The sequence below is a fragment of the Grammomys surdaster genome, unplaced genomic scaffold (genome assembly GCF_004785775.1).
Source record: "Grammomys surdaster isolate TR1022 unplaced genomic scaffold, NIH_TR_1.0 100, whole genome shotgun sequence".
Classification (NCBI taxonomy): Eukaryota; Metazoa; Chordata; class Mammalia; order Rodentia; family Muridae; genus Grammomys; species Grammomys surdaster.
In genome coordinates, this window is record NW_021604579.1 from 13,622,459 (window position 1) to 13,635,455 (window position 12,997).

Consider the following 12,997-nt stretch of genomic DNA (forward strand, 5'->3'; position numbering starts at 1 on the left):
GGTCAGGTCCTTCTTTCACTAGTGTCTCCTTGAGCACTCTTACATTGTCTCTGTGTTGCCGACTGTGTCTGACCTTTGCTGATCTGCTGAAAAAAGCAATCTGTTTTGGGGGGAACCAACATGTGCCCACTCTAAATTCAGTCTTTAAGGAGTTTTGATGATATGCAAGGTCCTGGGCCAGGGGAGGGCTCCTCCTTCAGCAAACCTCTGGTTCTCCAGTTGACACAGAAGAGTGTAGAGATTTCCCAAGAAGTGGATGGAGAACAGCCACTGACTAACTAGTATCCCACCAAAGCAGGCTGTGTCAGGGGACTGTCATTCTGTAGGCATTCACTCACACGTGTGCTTGTGCAACTTTCAGTCTGCTGTGGTCACATACAGAATAAGCGGACAATGTCTAAACTGTCTTCTGGTTATTCTACAAGCCCAAATTTGTGCTCACGGAGAAGAGGATCCACAGAACCTACCAAGTGATTCCCACCTACTGATGGGGTCCTGGAGCCTGAGGCTCTTGGGACACTAAGAAGAGACTACTAGGAATGAAGATTCAATTGCTTTAGTCACTGGGCTGGAAACATTTAACAAGCATCAGTTCAGGGCTCTGTGTGAGTGCCAAGGACAAAGGGCTACTTACTATGCAGCAGGCCACCAGAGCTCCTTGGGCAAATCCTGCCAGGACATCGCTAGGATGATGTTTGTAGTCAGATACACGTGACAATCCCGTGTAGAAGGCCATCATGAGCAAAGTGAACTGCAGGAGGGGGCGGAGCAGCCGGGCCCCGCGCCAGGTGAAGCGGGCCTGTAGGTATAGCTGAAGGAAAGAGATAAAAGACACGCTAAATGACTTCTCATCCACAGACACTAGAACACTAGGCTAGTGTGCTCTACATTTATGGCAAATGGAACCGTCTAGACGTGGTGTGATAATACTGTGTACAGAGCACTTAACTGGGACATGACGCCCCACAGGTAAACGCTAATCTTTAGTTTTCATAGTATAAAATTGATTTTCTTTCAAAAGATAAGTTAAGGAAAGACGAGTAAGACAGCACCTATGAATTTTTTTTTACATACTGCTAGGCACACAGTACATTTAATAAATGTGACTTTCCTCTTCTGGATCTATACTACTTAAAGAACAGTAACCAAGGTTGGCAAAGGCTTTGTTGTGGGATTGATCACAATGTACTTTACACATCTGTGAGCTTTCTCAGGGATTACAGCTACCTGGTCCCTAAGGACCAGCAATTCACTGCAACAGCAAGGATGTATCGATGAGACTTTGAGATGCTGCTCTGACACTCTCAACAAGGGGATGTTTCTGCTTTGAAAGAAAGCAACTCTATCCAAGAGAAGTTTCCAAGTCACCAGTAGGAACCTGGATTTTAAATTATCAAAAGGAGGAAATGTAAACCAGCCAGACAATGCCAGAGAACTTTCAAGGGAAGGTTGACAGATACTGCACTGGGCAAGGAAGAAGAGTAATCCTGAAGAAAAATGGAAGAAAAAGACAAGGGGAAAAAAAAAATAACTCAAACACCACCCCTGGCCCAAGGAAAACTGAAATGACGTCAACTGGGTATTGTCCCCTCTGGAGTTATCTTGCTAGAGTTTCCGCTTTAACCTCTGGGCACAACCTACTTCCCAGGTTCCTGTGGGAACTTGGGAAATGAGGGGGAAGAATCAAGAGGAACAAGGGGGAACTTCCGACTACAAATCAAAGCAGGGGAGAGGCCAGGACAAGGAAGAGCAGAAGGAGAGGCTGCTAGGCACAAGGCAGACCTGAGGTAGGGGCAAAGACCAGATCTCCCTCCCAGAGACAATGGGACACTTTCCTTTTGGTGGGCAGGAGGGAGCATGCCAAGAGCCAGCGAGCAGAGCTGAGGGGATAGAGAATGACTCAGGCTGTGCAGGAGCTATGTATGTCTAGGCCAGAACCCTCAACTCCATGGAAAAATACAAAGTCACCCACAGAAAACAGCAGGTGGCTCTACCATTATTTTAACCCAATGAGTGTAATAGGAGAAAATCTAAAAGTGCTGAAAGAAAAACTAGTAAGAGGGTACACTATGGTTGGCTGCTAATCCTTTTTTTTTTTTTTTAAATCAATAGCTTTCTTATCTATCAGCAGCAACCAGTTAAAAATCTAAAAGCCAAAACCAAACAACAGCAACAAAAACCCACACACCACCTTCCCAAAGGCGAGGAAGACAATACAAATGAATGGACCCAAAACTTCCTCATGAAATAAGGGGCATAAAGGATACTTGGAATAGAGAGCTAGAATCTTTATTTATAAGAACAGTGAATGTATACATTCAATTAGAATTTGATGCACATTCTAGAATACTTGAATAAAACTAGAAATCTCATTCTCAAGGAAAAAAAATTCCCAAAGAACAGAGCCATGGACTGGCAGATGCTACAGCAGGTGCTAATGACAAAGAAATGGGAAGTCGTCTCCACTCCGTAGACAGTTATGAATGCAGTACGTGTACTGGTGTGTTGAATAGACGCCGTTAAAGAACGGAGAGTGTGGTTAGAGTCACTGCCAAAGGCAAAGGATGCTGAGCTTGAACAAGATCGAAGAGTTACTAATGGAAGTTAGGGGAGACTGGTGAGGGCCGTGACTGGGTATACGGAGAAATACAGTGGACAGGGCCTTGGGCGTCAGGCCAGGGAACCTGCCTTTTGTTAGGCAGACCACTTTCTCTTGAGCTGTATTTCATGCAATACTAAGGGTCTCACAAGGCTGGAGAATGCACTATACCAAGTCTTTACTATAAAATTATAAAAGGCTTTGAGTCCTTTGGGGGAAAGACCCACTTAGCCTGAAAAACTTATTTTAGAGAATATCTACCTATTGAAGGGGAAAAAAAAGCATTTGAAATTATGGAAACTGGTTTTAAGTAAAGCACTCAGTTTGATGAAAAAATAATCTAGATGCTTTGTAAGGAGTACAGGCAGGATTGGGTTACCACAGGCAGTAAAGTCGTGCGACTCTCTCTTTTTTTTTGGTTTTTTGAGACAGGGTTTCTCTGTGTAGCCCCGGCTGTCCTGGAACTCACTCTGTAGACCAGGCTGGCCTTGAACTCAGAAATCCGACTGCCTCTGCCTCCCAAGTGCTGGGATTAAAGGCGTGCACCACCACTGCCCGGCACAAGCTTTTATTCTTATAAGTAAAATAATTAATTAAAAAAGGATAAAGATTGTATTCTTTAACCACTTTTCTTTAAGTAGCTCTAAGATATTTCAGTTTCCTTCACTGGAAAAAAAAAATCTACAGACCTTGGAAAGCACTTGTGCAGAATCCCACCCTTCCCTTGCTTGCTGCCTGCCCACTTAGGTCTCAGGCCTTGGAAGCCAGGGTGGGGCAGAGGAAGGGTGGGCTTCCCAACCGGACAAGGTTACATCTCCCCTGCCACTGACTCAGATGCTTCAGGCTGGGGCTCCAGAAAAGAAAAATCTCCTACAGGAGCGGAACTCAGGGAGGAGACAGGCATCAGAATAGCTCCAGGAAGAGAGGAAGGGAGTGCTTGTGAATGAGACCGGAGTATTGGCCATGGGAAAAGAATTCCTCGCACGGACTGGGAATGACAGCCAGCAGATGCAACAGCCAGCACTGCCTTTACATCCATCAGGAACACTGTGGTGCAATGGGCTCACAAATGACCCTGACATTCACGATGAAGACACTCCTTTGCCTTGACATATGGGTTATTCAATGACTGTGGCAATCTTTCCAAAACCAATAAATTACTAAAGAAAGACCTTGTGCAGTGACCTTCCACCCAGTGGCTGCTTTTGATCTGAAGTTTGTTAGGCAATTGCAGTAGGCTTTGTGACACACCTACTGGCTCTACCACTAAATGGATGGGATTCTCCTGGTGCCTAGCCCAGTTCACAAGAGCCATCCCAGGACTGGTTCTAGTCTCTATCCTGGAGCTTAGGGGCAGTAAGTAATTCTGGAGGCTCCAGTCACTTCCAGTTCATGATACAGGTCCAAGCTGCCCAAGAAGAGGATGGTAAACCTTGCTGGCCTAGTGCTGCTAATCATGCCTACAATCCTGAACCAAAAGAGACTTTCTCAGTATCAGGGAGAGCCTAAGGAGCTTCAGCAAGGTCCCCAGCAGCACTCAACAACAACAACAACAACAACAACAACAACAACAACAACAGCTGCTTAGCAAAGGAATGAGGAGAAGCTGAACAAAACCAGTTACCCTGACCACACCCAACCTGCTCCTGACATCTGGTTCTGCCTGTGTTTGTTTCTCTTTGTAAAGGATTCTGAGCTGAAGAATTTGGCTCAGAACCGGGGCTAAGCATTACTGGGACACTGTGATCGACACTGAGCAAGAGTGCTGCAGTGAGAACTGCATGTCATCCTGCCTTTCTGAAGCCTCATTTCTTGTGTCTAGCCTGAGAGGTGCTCAGTTTTAAAAATGCTGCTAAGCGTGCATTGTGTTCAAAGACTGGAAAGACTAATTATCAATGAAATCTGTTCTGTTGCTAAAAGTAACGGATATAATGAAATCCCCGCGTCCTAACAATTTTTCTTGCTGGTGCTAAGACTGGGCTAAGACAGAGCTGCTGGTTGGGGGTGTGAGGAGGATTACAATAAGAGGTGTGTGTCTGACTCCCCTCCCCAGGGGAAGGCACATGGAACCTTGGCACCCATATCACCCTCTATAAATGGAGTTCTCTCCCTGGTCCTAGCTTCAAAACTGGGGTCCTACAGAGTTGAAATTCCCGGGAGACCTCCTTATACTGAGTTCCAGCCTGGTGCTGTCTGCCTGGGTGTGAGCCTGCAGGGAGTGAGCCCTGCTCTCAGCCTCTCTAATTCTTGCTAAGTCATTTGTGTTTCATGCTGTGATTTGCATACTAGAGAAACAGGTTTGTACAGTCCTCTCCCTTCCTTTCCATTGCTCTTGGGACAGGTGACTTAGAGAGAAAAGGCAGTTTGTCCTCCTCAGGTCCCTTACTATCCTCTTTCTGGGAGGGAGGATAGGTCGGCCACACCCAGAGTGAGAAACTTTCTTGCTCTCCAGTCTCCTCCTTGGCTCTCCTCTGGCCCTGGCTCCTGTGCTTGGCAGAAGGCCACATGATGTAAACCAGAGTTTCCCTCTGTAGGGTTATTATTTAACTGCTTGGAAGACAAAAGAATTCTTTTTACCTGACACTTTCTTCCTTTCCAGGAAATCAATCTCATTTTCCATCATTATCAAGGGGAAGGAAAGGAAATGGTCACTCTGCCAAGCACTGAGTTAGACAGTGAGCTAGATGCTTAATTACCCACAACCACCACAATCATCATGGCAGGTGGATACCACGGAGCTAAGGTGCAGATGAAGAGACCGAGGCAGAAGAGGCCATGTTGCTCAAGGCAACAGGGAGCTCTGAATTACACAGAAAAAAAAACCTTTCTGAATCTGAGATCTAGCCCAAGGGCTGCTGCTCTCTGTAGAACATTACTGCTTTATCTCAAGTTTTGGTTTTCTTAAACTTATCTCTTCAGCCTTTGGAGAGAAAAAAAAAATCCCAAGGAGTGATACAGTTGTCACCTGAGACAAGCTCCAGGAGCTCCAGGTTTCTCTACCGCACCTGTCTCACGTGCTTATAAACACGCTCGTCTCAAAGGCAGATACATCGTCTGTGTAAGTGAGTGGAAGGCACAGGCCTGGGAGTCTCTGAGCTCACTTCATCTGCAGAGCTAGTGGTCCTTTCCTCTGTGCTCCATCCACCCCCAGTCTGAACCAGGGAGCTTCACTGACTCTGTCACAACTATATGGTTTTATGGTTTTTCTCCACAAAATTACGAGCATTTTTGGTGTTTCCAGGTGCTCGCATAGGTCCTGGCTCACAACAAGTGTTCACAAAGGGGTGGATGAATGGACAGATGGAATGAAGAGGAAAGGAAAAACATCTGGTACAGTGGTTTGTGCCCCCCCCCCAAAAAAAACCCAGCAATCATGTTCCAATGAGAGGTTAAAGCCTGTTCTCCCAGGATCTGTGAGAATGCCTCATGTGCACCCCAGACCCTATGCTCTGGGATTCCAGACACTGAACAAAACCTCAATGACTAACAGCCACAGCCTGGAGAATGTGGCCATCAGAGGTCAGCCACTTCCCTGTTTCCTTGGTACCCAACAGATCCTGTGACATATAAACAGTTCGTCTCGGGCAGCCCAGAAAAAGCCAACGGGGTAAAGGGTTCAGCAAAGAGGTTGAAGCCTTGCTCCTAGGCCACACGAGCTCTTGATAATCTAACAAGTCCATAAGCAGGATGCAGTGGAATAGAAAAGATTATCGAACTGTGACCGTCAAATGACCTGAGGGTCATCCAACACTCGTTTATTCATCAACCATTCACTGAACACTTGTTAAGGACGTGAAGGGGCACAGGAAGGGCTAGGAATGGTGGATGAGGCTATCTATTTTAAGCAGGGTAGTTAGTCAGGGGAGGCTTCTCTGAGGAGACCTGAAAAAGGCAAAGGGTAAGGTGCTGCCTTGCAGGGAGGAGCCTGCATATAAACCCGCTGCAGCCTATATGCACCACAGAAGGGAGAGGTGGGACTTGTGACCCCAGAGGTTAGTGGTCAGCTGTCACGTGTGCTGTCTACTCTGCTGCAGTGCTGCACTAGACACCTGACACTCTGGTGGCAGGAGGCACAGTTTGTGCTTCTTTGTACCATGGGTTTCTCAGGTTCCTCTTGTTTTCACAGGATCAACCCCACCATGATTCCAAACAGCCATAATAAACCACTCATCTCCCAAAGCCCTCGTGCCCAAGGGGTCATGCTATCATCTCTGTCTTCCTGGCCCTCTCTCTGAACCTTGTGACCAAGCCTTACAGAGTCCCATCTGTCCACTCCTATCATGGCACTTGGTTCCAGACAGGTACTCACTAAATACTTGCCAAATGCTTGAATGGGTGAGGTCCAGGTCTGATGCACCTCAGGAGCCCTAAAGGGTATCAAAGAATCTGGTACCACAGTGGAGATACCAAGTGAGCTACAAAAATTGGTGTCTGTCCTGATGTTGCTGTTTTATCTGGATAACCTCATTGTCCTTATACCCCGATAATGGAGGGCAATCTAGATGTAGTCCCTTGGGAGACAAGCCAAGGCCCAGAGGTAGGAAGTATAGCATATGCTTCTAGGTGCTGTCGCTTTGTTTTATTAGCATCTGGATCAATCTCTAACAATCCTTAAGCTTCCGTGCCCAGAGATAATTTGGGGTTTGGGCCATGGTTTTTCTAAGCCATCCATTTTGCAAATCCAAACCCAATTTGGAGTGCCCTTCAAAGCTATGGAAGCTGCTGGGGATGCCTGGAGCTGACAGGCCCACAGTGGGAATGCCTGGTGTGTCTAGTCAGCCCCTGTCTTTGAACACCATGGTTACATGGACAGAAGTTTGGCCCCCACGACTTCTCTTCCTCTTCAAAGAAACACATGGAGGACTTTAAACTTTTTAAAAATAGAAACACAGAGTCTGGGTGGTGAACAGCACTGATATCCACTCTTGCTTTCCTTTCATTTGTTAGCCGGAGAAAGTGGGGCCAGATCAGAATAGTGGCAACCGGTCTATAAGATTCATGCAACAGTCTCCATTTTACAGATGAACACACTGAGGCAAGTATCTCATTCAGTTCACAACTAGTGATGGGCAGAGCTGGAGCAGAGTGCGCTGCATCTGTCTGATTCTAGAGGCAAATGCAGTCAGTGCTGAGCTCAGCTGGTTCACAAATGCTTCTCCTCAATGCTCCAGGAAAGCCATGGATTACAGGCTCTTAGAAAAGTTCAGGGTATATGGGGGTAGGCCAGGATCCATGTCCAACTCTGGCACTTCCTGAAGTCCAACATAAAAGCACTGGGGGAGGGCTGAAGGGCTTGCCTGATTGATCACAGGATTTCTATCCTCCCTGAGGTATCGAGCTTCAAACTTCCTTGAGAAAGTTTTGCATGTGGGACCCTGGAAAGACTGGGATTTCTGTGAAATATCACAGAAAACCTAGTTCTGTAGAAGAACACAGCTCCCACTTCCAAGTCATCTGCTTCTGAGCTTGCTTTCAGGCAGATAACTTTGTGTGTACGGGCGTCTGTGACTATGTCCATGTGTGTGTTTCTGCATGCATGGTGTCTTCAAGGAATGAATATTGAATGTGTGTATTCTTGCATATGTTCCTAAGATCCTGTGGTGTATGTGGAATCAGGTGGGGTGCATACGCGTCTGCCAGTGTGTTCATGGGAGCACCTTCATGCACACATATGAAAGTATACCAGGAGACAAGGGCTTGGCATCAATCCATCCATCCATCCATCCCTCACTCTTTCTCTGTCTCCTTTTCTCTCATTTTCAGCTTCCCTCCCTCCCTCCCTTCTTCCAGTCATCCTCTATACAGACTCCCTTCTGTGACCACAGCTACTGAGGGACCAAGGAGTGGAGTGAGCACATTAAAGCAGACAGAAAGGGTTGGTGTCTTTCCCTTCAGGTTCGATTGAAATTAGGTCCAATGCTCACATGCCATATGCTGCTTTCCAAAAAGGTTTGTTTTCAGTTTTCTGTAGCTAACACAATGAGAAGGGGCCACGGTGCCCACTGGGGATGGCCATCCTTCAAGTGCCTTCTCTGTTTTACTGGCTGCACAATGTCCTTATTAACTTCTCAGATTCAAGCCTGTTTCACAAACAAGATAATCAAAGCCAAGCCCCTAAGCTACGAAGAGAAGCAAATGTTTTGTTGTGGCCTATAGACATGGTGCCTGGCACACTGCAGGACCCCCAAACCCATATCCTAAACATGTCAGCACACACCTTCTGGGTCACTGCAAAGGACACTCTATCCAGTACTGGCTTCAAAAGAATTTGGTATTTTTCTCTTGGAATAAAATGAAGGGACATCAAGGGGCAAATGAACACATACAATTCTCCTAAGCACTTTTACAAAATACTGAAATTACATTTGTGAAATTGCTTCCAGCCCTGGTAAAATACACACATGGAACAGAAACCCTAAATATCTGCTAAATTATCCTTTTTAAGAGCAAAACAAAAACAAGCAAAAGAAGAGGGGGAGGGGTACGCTGTGTGTGAGTGAGATCCAGGTTGGATGATTTTATAGGTTGGGGCCCACCCTGTAGCACTGCATCCTGGGTAATGGGAAGCCAAAGGCCTCTGAACTTGGAAGGGAGAGGGGGAAAAAAGCAAAACATAACAAACTCTGTTGTTTTTTCCAATTCCTAATTATGTTTCTTAAGTAAGTTAAAATCAAAATGTTCTTTTTCCAAACAGCTTACACTCCCCGGGACTACGTCTGACCTCTCTGCACCTTCACGCTCTGAGCTCCACCGGACAGCTGAATGCAGGAAGTGCTTTTGCTCCAGATCACATTCATAGAGTGAGGAAAGGCAGGGAAGGCCATGCTTAACTGACAAAGGGAAGCAGAACAGCCCGTTCTTTGTCCACCAGGCAACTAGAGCTGTGGAGGCTGCCCACCTGTACCGTCGGGACAAGTCCAAGGAAGCCAGCTGCCTGGGAAGAGCATCGTGTGAACCCAAATCACATCTCTACCCCCAAGGCAAATGAACTCAGACACACTTCTTACTGTCTCTGGATCCAGGAAATAGGAATATGCATTTTGCACTTCACACATGTCTTCCTGGACACAGATGTGTTTTGTAAAAGCCAAATTGCCCTCAGCAAGTAAGATAAGGAAGGCCAGTGGGATGGGTCAGAGGGTAAAGGCACTCCACTTGGCAATGGGAGCAGCCTTGATGATCCAAGTTCAGTCCCTGAAAGCTGGGTAAGGGTGCGAGAGGACTGACTCTGTCCCCCGTAGGCATGACACAGTGTGTGTGATATCGACACAATATGGACACAAACCATACGGTGACCAATGGGAGAGATGATTGGGATCAGAACCCTTGAATCTGAATGGCACTGCTGGTGCTTTTGTAAATTTGACAGTTCACCTGGATTCTCTGTAGTGGGACCTCTTCCCACTACAGTGTGCTATCTGTAACAAAGGTATCCTCAGCCTTCCAGAGAGCAGTGCTTGCACCATAAACACTATGCAAGTACCTTGTAGCACTCTGTAGTTTCAAACATGGACACACAGTCCCTATCTCACAGCAGGGTGAATAGTATTTTTAATCTGAGAATTAGGAGAAGCTAAGAAAGTAATGGGACTTCTGTTAAGTCAGCACTGAGCGCTGATGAAACTTAATGTTCTCGGCTCTTTTTTTTTTAAAGGATTTCACGTGAACTATGTCCTCACAGATGGTAAGGGGATAAGCTGGGGTTGAGCTCTGCTCCTGTTAGAGGATAGAAACTTACCACCAGATACAGCATAGTGAACATGGAGAAGGAGGCGTGGCCGGAGAAGAAGGACTTCCTGCAAGAGCAAGAGAAGATCATGAAAAGACTGTATTCACAGGGATTCGCATCCCCAGTGTTCACTCATCTGTCTTCCCTTCCTAGACTCTGACCTTGACAGCAGACACTGACAGTCGTTCATTTTTGTATCCTCGGTAGTGCTTTGGATACATGCCTGGAACATAGCAGGCACACAGAAATGAACAAGAGAATGAATGAATAGGCTTACCACCACTGTATCATGATTTATTTACACATCGTCTCAATTATTTGGCTGTGAGTTCTTCAAGAGTGGGTACTATGCCTCCTCCCTCATCTACACCAGAGCCCAACACCTGGGGTGTTCAGTAGGCACTCTCCAAACTGTACTGTGTCAAGACAGATACCTGCTGTGTCTGTGTGGTGGTGACACCCTACCTGGCCTCCTGTACTTTGCTGTCTTCTCCTCTGCACCTGTAGTTCTGAATGTAGCCCTCGGAGCAATTGATCTGACTGAAATCAGGGTCACAGACACTCAGGAAGTGAGGCCTCAGGCGCCCGATGGACACTTTGGCGATGTCTGTGAAGGACTGGCTGATGGCACAGCCGAAAAGGAAGCATCCCACTTGCTTATAGAGAGCGGCCACATAAGGGTTCTGAATGGTGGATCGGGACTTCTCCTTGAGGTAATAGATCCGGTAGAATTCCCCTGTGATGATCTGAAAAGAAACCAACAACCAACGAGGGAGTTAGGGAGGCCTGAGGCATCCTTAAAGACCACATTTAGTGACCCAGGAGAATAGATTCAGTATTTAACTACAAGGTACAATCTACAAACTTCAAATTCCCCATTTAGGTATGCATATTCACATAAACACAAGGAGAACATTCAAAACGCAAACACAGCTGCCATTTCCTTCTTTAGAAAGATCCTTATATTACCATAGTATCTCTATACCAACAATAAAACTCACCCACAAAACAAGTATATGTATATATACATTTATGAGACTAACCTATATGTGTGCATATATATATATATATATATTCATCGAAAAAGGACTTAGCTACAGAAAACAAAAGAAAATTAAGCCTCAAGGGCACAATTAAGGGTGCTTACATGTCAGGGGACCCACATAGGCAAATCTTAGGGTTCTGGGATGTGGTGAAGGATTATTAGTACCACTGACTCTGGTGAAGGTCTTGCCTCCATGCTAGCATTGATGGATGTTTCCACAGTGAATACCCAAGTCAGATCCCGAGTGAATCCAGCCTCTGCCACCTACTCCATACCCTTGGGCTCTAAACCCCTCAAACTTCACATGCTTCAGCCTCCTTCCCCATACAAGAAGGCTGCTTGCTTGCAAAGTCACTGGTTTATGGGAGACAACACTGGTGGAAATGGGCTGAGTCATGGAAAGAGAGGGTTTTTATTTATTTTTATTATTTAACATTTATTTATTTTCTATAATGAGGCTTGAACCTACGGCCCCACACTGACTGGCGTCTCTAGCTCTATTTTATTTTTCACATTCATAGTATGTTGAAACAACAAAACACTGGTCTAACCTGGTCATAGTGGCACACATCTACAATCCCAGCTCTGGACGGCCTAGGCAGGAAGATCAAGGATTCAAGGCCAGACTGGGCCCCACATTGAGACTCTGTCTCAAAAACAAACAGAAACACCTAACTAAAAGCCAAGAAACATTCAACATGGTGCCTTTAGGAGTTTGAATTCCTCAATCAGGCCGGGTTTTCTCCTTAGCTCTGAGAGCCAAAGAAGGAGGCTGTTTCACATGCTCTCCCCACAATGTACTGCTCAAACTGCCTGGCTTTCCAGTAAGTGTGGGCTAGAGAGGTCGCTCTGTAAGATGACTGTGGGCAGCATCTTTTTATAATTAGATCAAATTGCCTTTGGGGCAAGGCATCAAGGCATGAGTCTAATCCAGGTCCTCAAAGGCCCCAAAGTGTGGAGAAGGATGGTGTGTAGGATCAACACAGCAGCTGGGCCCAGGGACAAGCAGGGACAGGAGAGAGAGCACCACTTGCTGACACAAGAGCCCTGGTTGATAGATGTGCTATGTCTGTAAGAGCCGCACTTTTTCCAGATCACACTGAGGATGATTCTACAGGGGCAGGGAAGGCCCAAGGCTGGTCCAGTCAGCCTACTTGCCTAGCTATTCCCTGAGGAAGCAGAATATTTAATTCTCCATAGGTGCTCAGAAATGCTCACTGAAGCAACAGACAAACGTCGGGGGAGCAGGAGAGGAGTCAATCCTTGGTGAGATGAGCATGACTTGGAAATGTCCCCTAATCCTTGCCAAGGTCCCTCTGATAACGTATAACAGATGAAATCTGAGTGTCATGGCAGGTCAGAAATGAAGGCAACCATTCTGTGCTGAAGAGACTGGGGCCCAAATGAATGTGTGCCCAAAGATTGGACCCAGGTACACATTCTCAATCCACTTCCCTCTTCCAACCTGTTTACACTTTTACCCTTTGAAAATCTTACAGGTTAACAAGTTCCCGATGTCCACTGCCACAGTCTCAATGGCTGACTCCTTCTGATTCTTTATTTATAAGTCACACTCAGGTGTGTTTATGTGGGGTTGGGGATGGCCACTGAGTGAGTATCAAGT

The 12,997-nt window shown here is 46.2% G+C and overlaps 1 protein-coding gene across 1 annotated transcript in view; it reads right to left on the reverse strand.

Annotated features, from left to right (window-relative positions):
• Positions 1-12,997, reverse strand: part of Plpp3 (phospholipid phosphatase 3) — a 74,624-nt gene that overhangs the window by 12,865 nt on the left and 48,762 nt on the right. Inside the window, exons 3-5 of the mRNA XM_028785610.1 lie at positions 10,794-11,074; positions 10,338-10,395; positions 635-811 (exon numbers count right to left, since the gene is read on the reverse strand). Coding sequence (XP_028641443.1) covers positions 635-811; positions 10,338-10,395; positions 10,794-11,074 — 516 coding nt within the window. The remainder of the gene's footprint in view (positions 1-634; positions 812-10,337; positions 10,396-10,793; positions 11,075-12,997) is intronic.